Below are 20,325 nucleotides of genomic sequence, written 5' to 3'. Positions count from 1 at the left end.
AAATGGTTTTGCTCCAGAACTCCTGGACCCTGAGCTGCAACTCTCCAACGGGGCTTGCACCGACTCACGCAGAATCATTATTCAAAGGATGCCTCCAGCACCATCCGTTCTGCTGGATCAAACAATGCAAACAGCTGCAAAGTTGCCCTTGGATCCACCGGACAGCCCTCTCTGGGTCTCGGCCCCCCTCAAGACTAACAGCCTTCTGGATCACCTGATACATGGGTAGGTGCAGTGCCCAAGGGCTGCACCTGCATGTGGCATGAGGAAAGAGGCGAGGCACCGTCAGCTCACTCCTGTGTACAACTCGTCATGCATTCGGGACCCACTGCAAAACGGGCATCCCTGGGCTTGGAGACAAGTGAAGCTGTGATGAGGGTTTCAGCAGCAGCTCTCTCATGAAGCGGGGCCTCTTGGTAATAATACATCCCCAGCCACTCCCTAAATTAACTGGAGGCTCAGAGCCATCTGAAGTCGATGTGGATTCTCTCTAGGGCGGTCCTTCTCAAATTTTAGTGAGGGAGAGCTTGATAAAACACAGATTCCTGGACCCCACTCCCAGAGGTCCTGATCCCTAGGTCTGGCATGGGTCCTAAGACTTTTCATGTCTAACGTGATTCCAAGTCAGGCGAGGCTCGCGATTCTCGGACCATACTGAGAGTAGCTCTGCCATAAACCTTCTGAGTAGCAGAAGAGAACTCTGCTACCCAGCATAGTCCGTGACCAGAGTCGTCCGTGAACCGCAGTATCAGCATCACCTGGGAGCTTGTTAGAAATCTTGTTTTTTCAAAAACTTTAATGTGCATATGAATCACCTAAATATCTTGTTAAGATGCAGGATTTGATTCAGGAGGGCTGGGATGGAGCCCCAAATTCTGCATTTCTAACAAGCTCCCAGGATGATGCTGATAGTACTAGCCCAAGGACCACTCTGTGAGTTTAGTCCGATAATTCACAACCCTGGCTGTGTACTAAAATCACTTGAGGACTAAAACAAAGCCCTGACCCAGCCCAGGTGATTTTCATGGGCATGTAGCGTTAGAAAAAACAGTGTTAGATATTTAAAAGATTTTTGTTTTGTCTTTTCCTATTTCCGGATGATCATTGTTAAATATATTGGCCCAACATGTTCTCTTCTCCCCCTCCTCTTCCGCTCCTCCCCTTTGTTTCAACTTTCAGTTTTAAACTACACATATGCCTCTTATTACCACTTTCACTGAACATGGCCTTCAAATATTTTTGCCCAGGTACCCCATAAAAATTTTGAAAAACGATGTCCCTCTCACATATTTTAAGTTTACATTTAAGTGTTTTAATTTCTAGTGTACTGTAAAATTTTAGGTCACTCTTTTCTATTATATGGAGGGACCCAGAGACCACTGTGATTTGATACCTACCAACGACCATTTAAAAATCTCCTTTTTAACAATTGCAAATTTTACGCCATTCCTTCTTCTCCTTCAGTTCATACAGTTTTATTTAATGTAATATATATTAAGCTTGAAAGCTTTATCACTGTACTACACTTCTTTATACCAAAAGGATAGATATTACAATAATTTTTAAAATTTCCTGTGACTCTAAAACTAAATGTTAAAAAAACTGGTTTGATTATCCATCATAATTGCTATTAACAATTAATCAAACTATCACACATCATTATACATTTTGACAAATAATTATTGGATAAGAAAAGTAAAATTTACTGGAAATATATCTCTTAATGAGATAAATGGGAATGTTCTTTTTTTAATTAGTTCATATATTCAGGGATGGATATTACTTCTAGGTAAATTGAAAAAGTGTTCAGCACCAATTTTATTTCTATTTTTTTGTTTTTATAAATGTATGCATGGAGAAAACTTACTTTCATAAATAAACAGATGGGAAGGAAGGAGTTTTAACAATTTCACCCAATTCCTTGACAGCATTCTGTTATGCCAATAGTCACTCAGTGATTTATCATCAAACATTATTTTTAATGATCTATTGGCTGACAACTTGATTGGGTTCACCTTCAATTCTGTTGAAAACCAAGAATTGTAAGCTCTCTGGCTTGCAAGGGGATTTCTTACCCACTTATTAAAGCCATCCACTTTCTCCTACTGACCCTAATGTTTGAAATTCTCCTCTGTCTGGAAAGCAAAGGGTTCTACAGGCCAGAGCAATGCAACAAGGAAGAGGAGGGTTTGCTGGGAGGAATGCCTTTCCTTTGGAAGGAGGGAGAAAAGCAAGTGTGAAAGGAGAGCTGAGAGGGAAGACCCCAGGCGCGTTCTCAGGCAGATCCATCTGGGGAAAGAGTACACATGGAAATGGAGGATGTGGATTCCCTGAGAACCATCCACCGCTGAATATCCCCTGGAGTCGCTGAGCCCTGACGTGAAGATCACTGCTCTAGATTAACACCAACTATTAGTAGGGAGCAGACAGGACATGCCTCTGCCCAAACTAATGCCTTCAGGGCCCAAGCAGATAGGTGACATCAATAACTTGATGGGGCAGTCAGAGACACTCTCCTCCTTCATTGTCTAACTCATATTTCCCTGTTTTTGATAGACACTTGGTTATATTAAAAGATTTCTCTACTAAGAGAAAGACAGGAGTGCGAACATTTTGATCAACACCCACTGCCTGGTCTCCTGGTGAGGGACACAGCTTGGAACTGCTGAGACCTGAGCAGGTGAGGTGACGCCTCAGTCGAGAGCAGCATCCCATCAGCTCCCTCAGATCGCTGTGTTCAGGCATGGGGGCTGGCAACACCGGACCAGACCATCAGTGTTTATGTGGAACCCTGAACTTCCAGAGGCTGGTCATAGACAGTTCTGTTTGCGCCCTCTGCCAGGCAGGGCTTTGTTCCTATCTACAGCAGCAGGTGAGCTGCAAGTCTGTGAACAGAGAGGCGCTTGCTGATTCCAGCCGTGTGGTCCCCTTTGCCAGGATGACCTCTTCCCAAAGCCTCAGCTGACTGCCTCTTACTCAACCTTTAGGTCTCGGTAAAACATCGTCTCTCAGGGGAAACCTTCCAATTCCCACTGATGTGTCTGGGTGCCCCATGTTGAGTTTTCCTGAGCAAGCTGTGCTTCTCTCAACCATGGCTCAGGTACTTTGGCTTTCGTCACCCATTTAGATGACCATCTCACCCTTGACTTCCCTAACTTCCATGCCTGGCATTGGGCTTGCTGCACAAGAGATATCCTGTAATAACTGATGAATTAATCAGGATTGCTGCGTACAGCCATGCAGGCTATGTACCAACCACCTCTTTGGGGTCCCATTAATACAGACTACTATAGACCATGAATGCATGCAATGTAACAGCCCGGCAAATGACTAAGCGGCTATACTTGCTAAGGGAGTGTCTCCCAGCACACAGGGCTCCCCAGCCACAGATCTTCAGTATACAAAATACAGGGAGGTATCCTGCTCATATGTGCAAGGGCTCTCAAGGGGACCTGGGAGTCCAAGTCTTCCTGGTCAGGACAAGCTCTTACCACTGTTAGATCACTCCAGGAGCAAATAAAGCTCAATGATGGGTCGTGTGGGCAGTTTGACTGGGAATCCCTTCTTTATGCAAAATGCTATGCATTTTTATAAAACTGTCCTGCTCAATACAGTAGCGTCCAGCTACATGAGGTTACTAAAATTAAAAATAGTTTAAATTAAATTATAAATTCACCTCCTCAGTCACAAGAGTAAAATTTCAAGTATTCAATAGCTCCATGTAAAAATAGAGAACATTTCCATCATCACAGAAACCCCTATTGGATCATGGGTCATACCTCAAATGCTTCCAGAGCCAGCTAATGTAGAAGCAACAGGCCAAGTTTCAGAAACATTTCTCTCCAAATGGGAAGTTTTCTAACACAACACCCAACTTACCTCAAGAACGAAGAGGCAACCTCTCATCCAAAAACATCTGCCCCTAGAGTTCCTTTCAATATGCAATACCTGAAAATTCCACAGTGAGTATTTTCCCAAAACAAAGAATAGAGCCCTCCACAGGAAAACTCAAGTCTCTTCGTTGGGAGAATGCACAGACTGTTTAAACTGGGGAAAGGGGTCCTAGCATGGCCAGATATTTTAAGAGAAGCTGGAAAATGTTCTCCCAGCTGTTAAATATTGGCTGATGTATTTTTAAGATATTGTGTGGGCTAAATAAAACACAAGGAGCAAATCCAGGCCACAAATGTCTAGTCGGGACTTCTGATCTAGAGAAATATTGTACCTTAGGAAAGAAAACGCAATAGGAAAAAGAAATGTGTAGTTGTTATGGACTGAGCTGTAAAAAAATTACTATGTTGAAGCCCTAACCTGTAATGTGACTGTATTTGGAGACAGGGCCCTTAAGGAAGTGACTCAGGTTAAATGAGATCATACGGTGTCTCTAACCCAATAGGACAGGGGTCCTTATAAGAAGCAGAAGAGACACCCCAGCTCTCTAAAGCTCGCCTCCCTTCCTGCACCCCCAACGCCCAGAGAGGCCATGTGAGGACCAGTGGAAAGTTGGCTCTGTAAGAGCCAGGAAGGGAGGCCCCAATGAGACACCAACCTGGCTGGCAAAGCTGGTTTCATCTTGGACTTCCAGTTTTCAGAACTGTGAGAAAATGAATGTCTGTTGTTTAAGTCACCCAGTCTCCTAAGGAAGAGACTTGAGTTTTCCTGTGGAGGGCTCTATTTTTGTTTTGAGAAAATACTCATTGTGGAATTTTAAGGTATTGTATATTGAAAGCAACGTGAGGGGCAGATGTTTTTGGATGAGAGGTTGCCTCTTTGTTCTTAAGTTGGATGTTTGTGTTAGAAAACTTCCCATTTGGAGAGAAATGTTTCTGAATCTTAGCCTGTTGCTTCTACATGTTCCCTGACTTAGAGCATCCCAAACCATATTGAAACTGCTTGTTTGTCTTTTGTTTCCACCAACCAAAGCTCTGACAGTAGAAACCAGTCTGCCTCAATCATGACATCCTCAATGCCTATGATGCTTAGTGAACACTCAGTAAATACATCTTGAATCAATGAATTAATGAGTGGGTATCTTGTACGGAGACCCAAGCTGACTAATGCAGTACTTTTTACTCACTCGTACATTGAAGTTATGTATATGTGTATAAGTTATATAAGTGACTTATACATAAGTTATCAGGATATCAGTTTTCACAATTGCATATTGAATGGCTTGGAGATGCAGAATATTTATAGCTCATTTGTAAAGCAACTCATTTTTAACACTACAGTTTGACATGTTGAGCTTGCAAAACTTGAACACGAGGGTTATTCCACGTGGCTCAGTCAGTTTGCCCACAAAGGGCCCTGCTCATGAGACTAATGAGGCCTGTGGCTCAAAAGCTGTAATTTGACTGATTTGTTCTATTTATAACACAGTCCATCTCTGAGAAATCTGCCATATTTTCTCTATATAAGCCTATACCAATACTCATATAAATAAGAACTATTGTGAAGTCTTTCCAAGGAAGCATTTCTTCAGCCTACAATCTTGTGTGTCTTGACCTTATTTTGTCTTTATCAACCCTGTCTTTAAAACAGGCAAAGTTTTGAAAATGTAAGTGGTAGAAACTCAGGATGTGCGGGAAAATTACTATTCCCTGACTTAGAACATCCCAAACCATATTGAAATTGCTTGTTTGTCTTTTACTTCCACCAACAAAAGCTCTGAGAGTAGAAACCAGTCTGCTTCAATCATGATATCCTCAATGCCTATGATGCTTAGTGAACAGTCAGTAAATACATCTTGAGTCAGTGAATTAATGAATGCATTTCTGAATGGACAGATGGACAGAGAAATGAATATTCTTCCAGAAGCCAGGACTTATGCTAAGAGTTCAGGACAGGTAAGAGCTGAAAACACAGAAGGGGGGTGAGAGGACTTCCTAGGGAACTTAGGAGAAAAAATAGCTTTGGGATAGAAAGTATATGGAGGCAGGTTAATTTAATTTCCAAGTGAAAGTGTCCAGCAACATAGTAAATCCCATCTCATGGCACAGTGTCCCTGATACTAGGTTCAACAGGGCAAGGTTTAGCCACTGTATCCAGAAGCAGCATAATTAATTTGATGAGTAAGACTGAGACAAAGAGGCACGCCCGCAACCAGCAGGTCAAATGCAGTCATAAAACAGAAGAAACATGAGTCAATAATTGAGGAAATGCATGTGGACATGCCTTCCATCTTTGGGCACCTTACTAAGTCAGACAAAGAAGTTCAAACATCAGAAGATATCAGAATTTTAGAGTAAGAGTGACCTTCAAGTCACTTGTCCTACTTTCTACTTACCAAAGATTGAATGCCCGGGCTGGCATTCAGGCCTGGAGATAACATTTGATCACCTGTGATATGTGAAGTCTCAAGAGTGAGTGCGATCTTCAAGGAGAAAAAGGAGAGGCAGAAAGACAAAGGAAAACATTGTACCAGAAGACTAAAGGCTGTAGAATCCTCACATCTTGGGACGAGGAGAGCCAAAAGGAGCAATAAACACCAAAAGAAAAGGAGTTACAGGAAGAACAAGCCGGTGAGCAGCATCCTCAGATGCCAGGGACGGAGAGGGGACCAGGAAAGGGAGGGTAAAAAGGCCTCACTTCACAGGCTTTCATGCACTCACTGGACAAGTATTTACTGAGCCCTTATTACTCATCATGCACTCTTCCTGTGGCTTGTGGAAATAAGCAAAAATCCCTATCCTCGTGGAACTTACGTTCTAGTGGGAGATGAAGAACAATTATCATTGAGGACTCTCTTGGAATGGGGTTGTATTAAATGCAGTTTTCCTGGGGGACACTGATATTTATAACAAGGGAGCAAATGAAAGGACGGTGGTTATGGCAGTTCCCAGTCACAGACAGTGCTGTTCTACTCCAAGCCCCCTTTTCCTAATCGTCTCACTGCTGGTGCACCCCTCCATAAGTGAAAGAAAAGATTTTCAGAGTTCTGCTAACAAAGCTGTTCCAGCATCAGAGGCAGAATTCATTGTTCCCTTGCCTGTGCTTCGGGAGCTTCTTCTACATAACTCCCTTTCGTTTGGCATTTAACACACTGTGTTCCTGTCATTTTTTGGGGTGCCAGCCTCTTCTGGCAAAAGTGAGCTCAGGGAAGGCAGGAACCACATGTCGTATTCACCAAGTTTCCTCGGCATCAAGCGTAATTCCTGATAAGTATCAGACGCTCAGCATTTTCTGAGTGGAATAGCAGAACTGTAGTCTGAGTGTTTAAAGGGCAGGGAGTGGGGAAGAATCATACGCTTAGGGACAGAAGTGAGACAGAGACTCTAAAAGCCAAAGAAAATCATATTTCAACCCTTCCCTTGGTTCTTCTAGATAGACACTGAAAATGGTGTAGGCTGATACCAGTAGGCCAGCTGTTTCCCTCTATGATAGTAAGTTTACTGTTTTATTCATCTCTCAGTATCCTTCCAGGTTGAGACAATATTCAAAACATGTAGTAACATGGCAGGGTCGCTAGCCAATCAGAATGGAGGCCAGTGGGGGCAACGTGGCTTAATATCCATCCTTCAAGTGCAAACTGAAGAGGTGGATAGGATCCAGGTAATCTAATGCCAGGCTAGGGTTCAAGTAGAACTACTTCCTAGATTTTCATCAAGAACATGCTGTCATGGTTTTTACAAACATCATAAGTAAAATGAACAAAGAAACAAAAGGCTCATAATACTGCCTATTTGCTTCATATATTTTCAAATATGATGGTACCAATTTTGCCTGTGCCATTTTCTCAGTTCAAGAGAAGCGAAGTTTTCTTGAGTAGCCTAACGAAGTATGAAACTCCTTAAGCTTTCGGAAATGAACGAATCACCAAAGGGCAACCTATGCATGTGGTTTCTATTCCTACGTCATTCTGACTAATGAGGATGCTTCCCAACGTTGTAAGGATTAGAAAGGAAGAAGTTTGAATTCTGGAGTACACTTGTGCTGAAACTTTCCCAAATGGAAGCAAGCCTTTGTGAAATTCAACCCTGTCTGAATTAATAGAACCACAGAGTGACATCCTGTTGGAGAAAGAGAAGGGCATTTAATACCAGACATGGCCTTTAATGTCAGATGGGACACACCTCAACAAAATACATCATCAGTGAAACAGCAAACAACCGCACGGGGCCAGCCAGATGTTCGCCATTACCGACTTATGTCAGCTCTGACTCCTACTCTTTAAGTTCAAGTTGGGAAATAAAATGGAAAAGCCTTCATTCTTTCAAGAGCTTCTCTAGAGTTCTGTACTTCCAGTTTTGACATTTGTATCTTGCTCCCTAGAAAAATCACAAAACCGTTACAGCCTTCACACTTCCCAGATGGTCATGCAGGCCTAATATTAAGGTGAACTAGGGAATTCCCAGCTCACATTTTTATGATGCTCTAAAACTACATAAAATAATATCTTTGGTATGCACTTCAAAAAGCTACACTTGCTAGTTATTCCTGGGCAAAATAACAGTTTACACTGACAAGCAGAGGTCACAGGCTTTCTTATACTTTCCTAAGACCCTCTCAGCCAAACATAGAGGTATACTAGATTTGAAGTAACTAACTTTGTGCTAAAGAGGGTATTCTTCAAGATCATAAAAGGTAAAGGGGTGTAGGCAGAATAATTACCTGAAATAACAAAGAATCACAGAGAGAGACTATTGCTAAGAACTCACTAATTAGAACACACAGAAAGAATCTAAATCTCCAGATAAATTTCTGGTTCCTATTATTTCTGATATAAATTCCATTTCTTTACATCTCAGATACAAAGTGTTCTTGGAAAAGCAGGGAATATAGCACTCTGGATTTGCTAATGGTCTTCAGCATTGTTAAGTGGCCTTTCACTTTAACAGATACTTTACCTGATTTTCTATGGGCTTGATTTAATATTCTCAAACACATTGTAAAGATCTACAATTTTAATTACCTGCTGTAATTGCCTTCTATAAGAGCCAAAAGAACATCGTTTACAATTAACAGTAATAAAACATTATGACTAAGTGGTAAAGGTGGAGTTGAACTGTTATCAAAAGGTGACCAATTGTTAGGCTGCATTCACTACAGCAGCAGCCAGATTAAGAAATTACAACATGATTTTTAAAATCAAAAACAGTTCTTCAATATAAATCATCTCAAAAAGTAAAATGATGAAAGTCTCTTTGGGGAAAAGACAAATCTGGGTTCAAAACTAACCCACGTAATCAACTGCATAAGATTAGTGAAAGTAACTTGTTGCTTTGATTTGTTACCTCATTTGCAAAAAGGGGATAATACTGACCTTATGGCCTCTTGTTTATTAAAAACCGTGATTAAATGGTGGTTATTATGATTATTATATTATTATTTTAAGAGACAGGGTCTTGCTCGGTTGCCCAGGCTGGAGTACAGTGGTGCGATCTCAGCTCACTGCAGCCTTGACCTCCCTGGCTCAAGTGATCCTCCTACCTCACCCTTCTGAGCAGCTAGGACCACAGGTATGCAACTACCATACCTGGCAGGTTTTTTTTTTTCCTTGTTGTTGTTAAAGACAGAGTCTCCCTGTGTTGCCCAGACTGGTCTTGAACTCCTGGGCTCAAGCAATGCTCCTGCCTCAGCCTCCCAAAGCACTGGGCATGAGTCAACATGCCCAGGTGATTAATTATTTTTAATGAGATACAATATTTACATACAGGGCATATAGCAGACATCCAATGAACAGCTGTTGTTACTATTACTACAATAAGCCTTCATTATGCTTTGGACCAAATCACATCTTTCTGTCCTTAAAGTTGGAAACTGAAGTTAAACCATAGGATATTAGGCCTACACTCAGCAGAAACACCATGTTATGATTGAAGAGGTTGGTTCCACTCTAGATGTTCCCTTTGACTCAGAAAATAATATATTTTCATTTTTCTGAAAGAGGAGATATGAAAAGACAATTTAGCCCAGGAACTCACACAATCTGGATTTTGAAAACCTTAAGAATTCTAAAGGAAGGGAAATTAAACAGGTGTTTCTTAATTAGCAGCTTCAGAATACTGAGCTCATTCGTAAAAGGAAAAATCATACTGGGAAGGTACAAGTAGAACCATTTAGTCTAGAAAGTAACTAAAAACTGAACCTCAGGGAATTCACCAGAATCATCACTGTATTCAACTACTGAGTAAACACAGTTTTCCTAAGAAAACTACATTTACAACTAGCAACTTGTTCCATGTGGTCTCATCTCGGCCAGTAACCATTACTTTGCTTAGGATTTCTCCAGACAAGCTGTGTAATGGATGTATGTCAGAGGTTGTAAAATGATTGCAGGAAAAATTCAATTTTCCATCCCCCTTGTTTGTGCCCTCCAAAAATTCCTTATCTTTCATATCAATTACAGAGACAAGGAGAGCAGACAAAGTGCTTCAATGACTATAACATATAGAGTGATCAGAGCTAGAAAGAAAATGCATAGTTATAATCTTGGGTCACTCTCAATATATTACATACTCTGAAATGCTACGTTTACATAATATGATTCTACAATGAAATTATCTTCAATTCCCTATAAACTGAATTCAGGTATTGGCTGTTGGCTAAGTCTAAGAAATTAGGTTCCAAAATCAAAGGTAAAAATTTTAGGCCAGGTGCAGTGGCTCACTCTTGTAATCCCAGCACTTTGGGAGGCTGAGACAGGAGGACCACTTCAGCCCCAGAGTTCAAGACCAGTGTGGGCAACAATGGGCAGATCTTGTCTCCACAAAAATTTTTAAAAAATTAGCCAAGTGTGGTGGTGTACACCAGTAGTCCCAGCTACTCAGGAGGCTGGGGTGGGAGGATCGCTTGAGCCCAGGAGGTTGAGACTGTAGTGAGCTATGATTGTGCCACTGCACTCCAGCCTGGGTGACAGAGCAAGATCCTGTCTCCAAAAACAAAACAAAATTACGGTTACTTTAAGTTCTAGCCCCCAAACTGCTAAAATTAAAGAACTCTTATGCTTAAATATCTGAATATAATAATTTAAATTGAGACATTTAACAAGGGGACAGAAGGGAAGGTAGATTGGAGGAGTTACTAACACTGGGTTATGTGGAGGAGTTTGTAAAAAATCTGATTAGGCAAATCACTACTGAATAATTTGTGTCTTTCAATAATCGCAGCATAATTGGGAGAAGTAAATGAATACTCATGGTCCCTCTGCTGAATCCAACTGGTCAGTTCTGCTTGGTGAATTAATTCTCCAAGTGCTTGCCTTACTCCCTGGGTGAAGTTTACTCACTGTGCAAAATCTGCCGCAACAGTTCGACGTCTGTATCTGGGAATTAGGGAGTATAATCACGCACATCAGTCTTATAAATCCACTGGGACAGATCATGTCTTACTTTATATCCGATGTGCTGTCTAATGCATTACTGATAACAAAACCACCACTTTATTATCAGAAATTGTGACTTATTGTTCTGATGCTCCCTTAGTAAGCACTGACTCCAGCGCATCTCCCACTGCACCCTTGAGCCAAACCTGTGTTTGCCGCCCTCCCAAACGTGCCTCACTGGGGTTGCAAAAGGGTGCCAGCCTCAAAGCTGCTGAGCCACAGCACACTGCTGTTCTATGGAATGAATGTTTATCAGGAGTGGTTTTGATATCAGAAGACCTCCTTTTTTTAAAACAAAACCAAGCTCCTCTGAGGTCTGGACACACACAGCTCTTCGCAGAGAGACTCCCTGCTGGATGGCCACCTCCCCCAAAGTTTTGCCTTCTCCTTGGGCTTCTCTCTTGGACACATTTTGACCCCAAGAGCACACTCAGCCTCCATGGTATATGCTGTTCTGCTTTCATAGGAGAAACGAGGGTTTTGGGAGGGGGACAAATAAACTTTGGCTTGAATCCTCAAACTTCTCATTGACTGTTTTTGTGATCTGGGTCAATAACCTAATCTCTCAGAGCCTCAGTGTCCTCAGCTTTGAAACAGCGTTGATTGTTAACCCGCAGGGCTGTCGTGGAATCTAAGAAGGAAAATATACGTGACAATATCTGTCGGGTCTCAAGACATGTTAGGGCCTTCTCCTCTCTGTGTGCCCTTGGAGGGTCATCAACAGTACTCTCGTTTATAATTTATTATCACATCTGCATATAGCTTCAAACAGTTGTTGTTCCTAGGTCACCTAAAACAATTCTGTAAAACTGTGCATCTTTCTTACATTTTAAGTTGACATCTACAATTTTTTCATCATAAATTTGAAGGACTGAAAAGAATATAATTTCTGGTATATTTTAATGTTTTACTATTTCAGTATATTTTAATAAAATTACTGCAGCTCATCTATATGTATTCAAAGGAATCTAAATATTTGATAAGCAGGTCTAAAGATCTGATACACAGCATCACCCATTTAAAAAACACATGATTCAAAGAACTGTATTAATTACCATATCATAGCCTCTGAAAAAAATATGTGTATAAATTTCAATCTTGGTGGGGTTCAGTAGCTCACACCTGTAATCCCAGTGGTTTGGGAGACCAAGGGAGGAGGATTATTTGAGGCCAGAAGTTTGAGACCAGCATGGGTTACATAGCCAGACTGTCTCTACAAAAAAAAAGAAATTAAAAAATTAGCCAGGTATGGCGGTTCATGCCTGTAGTCCCAGCTACTCAAAAGGCTGAGGCAGCAGGACTGCTTGAGCCCAGGAGTTTGAGGCTGCAGTGAGCCATGATCTCACTACTGTACTCCAGTCCATGTGACAGAGTCCTTGTGTCAAAAAAAAAAAAAAAAAAAAAAAAAAGAACAAAAATTTCTTAAAAAAATGTTTTTAACCATATGACTCGGGGGCAAACCAAACCAAAACAAATCTTCTCTTGGATTGAGTTATTGTTACAATTATTATCGACATTCAATTAATTTTTTAAAGTATTACAAATTTTGATGAATAGGTTTTATATTTTAAAAAACTAGAAACGCATCTCTCAATGACATGAGGAATAAAGTTTAATTTTAATCTTTTCTTTTTCATAGATAAAATTTTGTTCATATAAAGCAACAGACGAAAATGGAAGAAATTTTGTTACAGAATATCTCTCAATTCTTTAAATTCCTTCTAAGTTATATGCCAAAAGTCATATAGTAATTTATTTATTTATTATTATTATTATTATTTTTGGAGAGAGTCTTGCTCCGTCACCTGGGCTGGAGTGCAGTGGAGTGATCTCAGCTCACTGCAGCCTTCACCTCCCAGGTTCAATTGATTTTCCTGCCTCAGCCTCTTGAGTAGCTAGGATTACAGGAGCCCACCAGCACACCCAGCTAATTTTTGTATTTTTAGTAGAGATGGAGTTTCCTTATTGGTCAGGCTGGTCTCAAACTCCTGACCTCAGGTGATCCGCCCACCTTGGCCTCCCAAAGTGCTGGGATTACAGGCATAAGCCAATGCGCCCCGTCGTCGTAATTTATTAGTTAGGACAGACATGGTTTGTTCTAATAACAAATAAATGCTGAAATCTCAGTGCTTATCATACAAAGGTTTGTTTCTTACTCATAACTAGTCCAATTCTGCTTGGGTGGCCCTCCCGGGCTATTCTTCCCCTGTACTGATTCAAATATCCAGACAGCTTCCATCTTGTGGCTCAATATGTGGCCTGGCCATGGTTGTCCCCAAAGGGGAGGCTCTTAAACATGTGGCCTGAAAGTGACACTTTATTCCACTCACATGGCCCCGCACTTGCAAAGGGGCTAGAAGTCTCTTCCCGTCCTGAGAACAAGTAGACTGTGTTACAGTTAGCAAGGATCAAGTTATTTGTAATGAAGTGTCAGCTGACAACGCGAGTAGGTCCCACCTCGTTTTGTAGACAGCAAAAGATTGAAAACATCTGATTTATAAAATTATTTATTTCCCAATTATCAGAGTCTCACTTTCTCAATTCTGCCCCTGATATTTAGAATTCTCCCTTTGTTTGGCACCTGGGCATTTACACCCTCAGATAATTGCCCATGTTAAAGATTCAGGATGAGTAAGACACGAGCCTTCCATCTCGTTCGGAAAGAAAGGAGCAGTTGTGAAAAGCAAAATTTGACCTCAGGCATCCTCAGATCCAGTTTTAGAATGTGAATATGAAAGGACTGAAAATAGGTTCTTTGGAAATTTTACATGCCTGCCTACACCTTGGAAATCTATATGTATCCTGAGTAATACTCAGACCAGTGACTGCTGCTTTGGGAAACTGGGCATATTGAACTACCCCAAATTTGTTCAAACTTTTAGGGCAAATGATCATAGCTTAACCTAAGATTTAAGACAGCTTAGATTTCCTAAGATTTAACAACAGTGAAATCAGGTTGAAATAAATCACACAGGGGAAAAGAGGACACCTTGGGATAAGAAGAGATGGGGATATGGTAAAGGAGGCATGAGTGGGCAATAGAAACAATCTAGTTTTGCCTTGTGGGGTGAGGAGAGAATGATGGTCTTTGTTGCGGTGAGTGAAGTCTTGCTGGGAGCCATCAGCTACATTCCTCTTCTAAAACTCATTCCCCAATCCATCCATTTGGGGCTCAGAAACGAAATATTGGACATGGTATTTTATGTTTTCTCACTGAAAGCCCAAGAAGGAAACTAAGTTTCAATGTTATTTATTATGCAGGTTGAGTCTGTTCGTCGGGTGGCCCCATGTGACACTCTGTACGCAAGATATCCCAAGGAAGGGTCTGAAAATTCTCATTGTCAGAGAAGTGGACAGGATGCCCTCACAGGCATGGGATACAGTTTCACCTTTGCCTGGAGAGGTGGATTTATGTACTTGTGTATTTCGTTTTATCTAAACTAACTCTCACAAAGTGGACAAATGAAGACGAAGGCATTTCTGGAAGAAACCACGGATCTGAGTCACTCACAACACCAGCACAATCGGATGGCAACAAATGGCAGCAGGAACACTTGTGTTGTTAGTACAAGCCACGTCGCCAAGAAAAAACAATTCTCTGTAACCAGATGTCATAAGAATTTTTCAAAAAAACCAGATTGCATCAAGAAAATCAAGTAAAATACGGATTTCCATTCACAAAGTGCATATTGCGCCATGAGACGTCCAGTAAAGACGGAACGGAACCTTCATGATTAGCACTGCTGATTCCTCTCTTCTGTCTGATGGTCAATGTTTAGAATTGGTAAGTAACTAGGTGTTCATGCGCAAGGGGTAAATGCTCAAGGCTTGTTTCCTGATGGTGTGTTTATGGAAAAGCATTAGGGACCATGGCCTAGACTTCGTTCTGTCCAACACCAGCTCCGGAGGCCAGCATGCCTCACGCTTCACTCCGTAGAGCAGGTTCGATGCATGGCTAAACGATTAAACTCATGACTTGACTATAAAATAGACTTCTTTATGTTTCTGAAAAATTCTGGCAGTAAAGTGTCATACTATTTATAAAACTATGCTTGGTTCTAAATTGTTCATTTGTGATGTGGGGCTAGGCCCCAGACTGGTTTTTAGTAATATTTCAAACAGTTCCTATTGTTTTAGGAACCCGAGCCAAGTCAGGGGCCATCTGGAAGGCGTCTGCCTGTTCCCCTCTCTCCCTTTAATGTTAAAGGTACAAGGAAAATAGGAGAGAGTTTTACCTGGGCACACAAAAGCCATGTTTTACAGAGCAGTCCTCTCAAATGACTGTTCATAGACATGATTCTCAGGAATCCACTTTCAACTACTAAACCTATATGAGTCTGCGGTTAAATTAGCATTATAGAGGACAAAAGAATGTTAAGTGGTCTTCAGAATTAAAAGCAAGGGTTTGTCAGCCTGAAGAAGGATCAGCTGAAATGATATCCTATCTGCAAATGTTGTTTGAAGAGGAGACATTAAAATGAAAGAGGTGAAAAAAACAGGAAGGAGAGAGGCAGTCATTTCATTTTAATCCAAGCTTCATCCTTAGTAGAGAATCTCATTACACTGGACATTTTGAATACTGGATCAGAACTGATGGTATGTCTAAGGTATGTACAATGGCATTAAACAATGACTGATTAACCATTGTATGGAATTCGTCTCATCACCTAACTGCTTTTTTTTTTTTTTTTTAAAGGAAGAAACTCTTATTCACATAGTAATTCAGTTCAGAAGTTCTGTTCCACAAAGGTTAACTCAATGTAAAATCTTCAAAGCAAAAGCCAAAAATAGGTTGACAGGTTCATAAAGCTTGCCCGGGTCTGACCTCAGAACAGACACATCTACTCTCAGGCAGGCCCAACCCCTTCTTTTTCTGGTGTGCACCTGAGCACTGTTTGAAATATTACTAAAAACCAGTCTGGGGCCTAGCCCCACATCACAAATGAACAATTTAGAACCAAGCATAGTTTTATAAATAGTATGACACTTTACTGCCAGAATTTTTCAGAAACATAAAATGGGAGTCGGCCATGAAAAATTCATGCAGGACGCTTCAACAGTCCCACCTATGTCCTTAACATCTGCTGGCTTCACATTACATTAAAACTTCAAAGTGGATCCACCCCTGGGATGGCAGCAAGCTCTCACCAGGGCAGCGGGGTGGAGAGTTCAGGGAAATCCTCTCCTTCCCTACAGGAATATCGATTCAGAACATGCTGGAATTTATCTTCTTAACCACACAAAAGGGGAGAAATGTTGAGTGATAATAATGCCACCTACTAAATATGCACAAAACAGCAGGCGGTACCATTATGGGACTGCATCTCACTTCTAACAGTCATGCTTTTTTAAAAAAAATATTTAAATCTAAAACCTCTTTATCTTTTGCTTCCCATAAGCTTCAGGTGTAGCCGCAGTATCTAGCAATTGAAAAGGGGTGATGTTTTTGAACTCTCAAGTACAAGGTTGTTGATGAAAATGTATGATTTCCTCCTGTTAGCTGGGTGACAGCACATCACTTATTCAGATGTGAGACAGGGCTAGACCTGGTTGCCGCTGCACTCTAACACGGTGCTGTCCTCAAGGAAGGAACGGATTATTACCACAACAGCAAACAAGAGGCGGGGCTGCACGACACTCCGATTTTAACCTAATTACAGCACAATCCACCAGGAATTTAATTACCAGTACCCGATCATCCCCATGGTGTTCACAACATAAAGGTTCCCTGCTTTATTCTCCCGAGCAAGGAAAAATGTATCTTCGTTAAATGATAATTGGCTGTAGTATCTTTTGATTTTTCAGAAACGCTGGCTGGAAAGTTTTTACAAATTTTCCTCAATCTTGTGTGGTGTTTCCACAAAAGCCTACATCAAGAAAAAGATATCTAAGTCTGCAGAACACACTCTATCTTACTCCCAGTATCAATAGGTCTTGAGAATATCTAATTTCATAATAAATCTGGTGAAGAGACACATCCTTCAATACTTCACAGCCTCACCAGGAGCAGGGTGGCCAGGTCCTGAACTGCAGTGTTCATTGCTTAGAGCACTCACTGCATTCCAGAAAGAAGCACAATTTAAACAATTCTGGGGGATTCTACAGATTAATCAAGACTTCTGACTTTTAGAGGTTTTCAAAATAAAACTTTTAGCAAAAAAAAAAAAAAAAAAAAAGCATAATTGGTTGCCATTTAACATTTAGCGAAATCCCATATGTCACCAGGAAGGTTCTCCTAAGAATTAAAATAGGGCAGTTTCCTCAACCTTCTTTCTTCTCCCATTTTACCTGGCCCTCATAAAAAGCAAAGAATTCATAAAGGAACAAAATGTAGGTTTTCTCCTAAGATTTAAAATAAGTCTGTATCATCAACTGCCTTGTATCTCACTTTTTACACATTTTTACCTGGTGCCAATGAAAAGTTAAAAAATACATACAAAGGAACAAAATGCAAGCCAGTTAATTATAATATTTATGAGCAGCTTTCAATATACTTTTCGGTCAGGGTAGAAACTGAAATTACTGAAAAAAATTTACATATTCCAATTATCTAACACCATGGTATTATGTTAGTACAGCAGTTTGCAAATTCACTGTACTCACTTTGTTTTTTGCTGGCCCTTACAGAGTAGGGAGGTAGCCAAGTACTAGGTAAGGACTGTTTTATAACTTTGTGATGTTAATCAGTTTCTGTGGAATAATTCTTCTAACGGAGGAAGGCCAACTTCCTTGTTTCTGATGCAGAATTTCACCCCCTTTGACTCATTATTATCCTGGTAGTTATACTACAATTGAGTACAGAATCATATTTGCTAAACAAGATAAATGGCTCTACTTGTAAAGTTTGGAATCATTAAAATAATAACAATCTATTTGATAATACAATTTCCATTCTTTATCATAACCCTTGGAAAAAATCTTAATAAATCATCCTCATTTCTACTGTAATTCCCAATGCAGACACTCCTTTACATCGTAGTACAGCATGCACTGGGTTTTGTGAACCCCACCCCTAATCCATGTGCATCATTCTCCACGGCATCACAAAGACCCTACTCATCCTAAATCTGTGCCAAGTCTACATTCTGGAGAGCAAGATTCAATTCCTCAAATTAAGGAGCTCAAGGCAGGATGACAGCACATCGTGGCCACTTGGGACCAATTAGGCAGGCATCTGAGACCCCACTCAGTTAACTCCCACAGATGCCTGCACCCAGAGTTTGCTACAGTGATTCGCCCAGGAAATTCTACTGGGCCTAAGGCAATTGTACCCCTTGAGGGCCATGTGAGGCGAACACCATCACTCCATCCCACATACTTTTCTTTTCTTTTTTTTTTTTTTTTTGAGATGGAGTTTCATTCTTTTTGCCCAGGCTGGAGTGTAATGCCACGATCTCAGCTCACTGCAACCTCCACTTCCTGGTTTCAAGTGACTCTCCTGCCTCAGCCTCCCCTGTAGCTGGGATTACAGGTGCACACCACCATGCCTGGCTAATTTTGCATTTTTTATAGAGACAGGGCTTCACCACGTTGGCCAGGCTGGTCTCGAACTCCTGACCTCAAGTAATCTGCCTGCCTTGGCCTCCCAAATTGCTGGGATCACAGGTGTGAGCTACCCTGCCTAGCCCCACATACTTTTCAAACCACTTGCAGGGGGAAACGATTCCTTCAAGACGATTTTTAAAAAGATAAAATCCACTACTATACAAACAAATCAATATAATTCACTCATATGAAATGATAATAATATTTTGAAATTTACCATCCACCACCAGTTTCAACCCTATTTTCTCAACCACATGACAATTTCATTTCATACCATGAAGCTTCATGCTGCAAACATCTGATGACAAGCCTTCTGATGTGGATGTCTGAATCTAGTTTAGTTCAGAGTTCCTGCTTTGGGTGATTTTCCCATCTTTAGCAATTAACTCTTGCTGGTAGAATTTAAAGGCCAAACATGTAAAACTAAGTTTACTCAAGCTAAAGTCCCCTCAGATGAAATCTACAAATACCCATGATTTGTGTGCATTCTCTTCAAGAATCAGGCTTTCAGTTAAATTAGGTAGAAAAAAATGATCAACTGATTATGCTTAAATACTGCTAATTTTGGTACAACTTAATATGTAGAATTTCTCAAGGATTTTCTTGTTAGATTAAAAGAATATAATCTGTACCTAATCTAGTCCTGATTTAGGTTCATGGATACAATTCATTTAAATTGAAAGTTTTTTTGTTGTTAGGAACAACATGCATTGACTGTGTATAAAAAGCAAATACTTTTTTTTTAATTACCAAAACAAATAAGATCTGGCATTCAGAAGTACCAGTTGGATTCGCATTTTTCTGCATATCATTTTGAAGAAAGCAGGAGCCCTAAAGCTCTCCAAACTATTGGCACTGGATCAATATTAAACCATAACTACTACACTAGAGAGATAAAATTTATTGCAAAATGTCCCATCAGACAGTGGTTATTAATTAAAGCAAGATTTTATTGCTTTCAGAATTATCATTTGGGATTTCAAAACTCACTTGCTATGCTCAAATGAATGAATGGGCTTGTCTTGTTTTCTCCATTCTTCTCATTCACGGCCTGCACGTTGTATGCCCCGGAGTCACTGGTTGTGGTGGCAAGGATCACCAGCTGATTCTCCAATGTGATGGCTCTGTTTCAGAAAAGAAGAGGACAGTGTCAAAGCTACTCCAGGGAACTTACTTGTAAGACCAAATTAATTAGGCCAATTATAAAGGAATGCCTAGAGTTTAAAAGAAGAGCTGGAAGGACAAAAACAATACACAGGCCGACTTTAAGAATACGACAACGGCAGAGAGAGCCTCTTCTGATCCAGCTGGCACACTGCAGCCCCAGTGTCTGAGCCTACCGGGTACTCCACATCTGCGCCAGCACTTGACTGTGAAGAAGACAATGTTCTGGAACACAGACATCCAGAGTTCATTAAAACTCAGAGGTTCCTCCTCTGAGAATGCATAACAAGACC

General features: G+C 40.8%; 1 protein-coding gene across 4 annotated transcripts in view; it reads right to left on the bottom strand.

Moving 5' to 3' along the window:
* The window catches only part of SDK1 (sidekick cell adhesion molecule 1), a 973,914-nt gene that overhangs the window by 419,126 nt on the left and 534,463 nt on the right, over positions 1–20,325 (bottom strand). For all 4 annotated transcript variants that reach the window (XR_010122494.1, XR_010122492.1, XR_010122493.1 and 1 more), the window contains exon 5: positions 19,859–19,992. Coding sequence is in view for 1 of the 4 variants with exons in the window: in XM_063646050.1 (XP_063502120.1) it covers positions 19,859–19,992 (134 nt within the window). In the remaining 3 variants the exon portion in view is untranslated. The remainder of the gene's footprint in view (positions 1–19,858; positions 19,993–20,325) is intronic.

The sequence above is a fragment of the Symphalangus syndactylus genome, chromosome 9 (assembly GCF_028878055.3).
Source record: "Symphalangus syndactylus isolate Jambi chromosome 9, NHGRI_mSymSyn1-v2.1_pri, whole genome shotgun sequence".
Taxonomy (NCBI): Eukaryota; Metazoa; Chordata; class Mammalia; order Primates; family Hylobatidae; genus Symphalangus; species Symphalangus syndactylus.
This window is presented reverse-complemented; position numbering and strand designations above follow the sequence as displayed.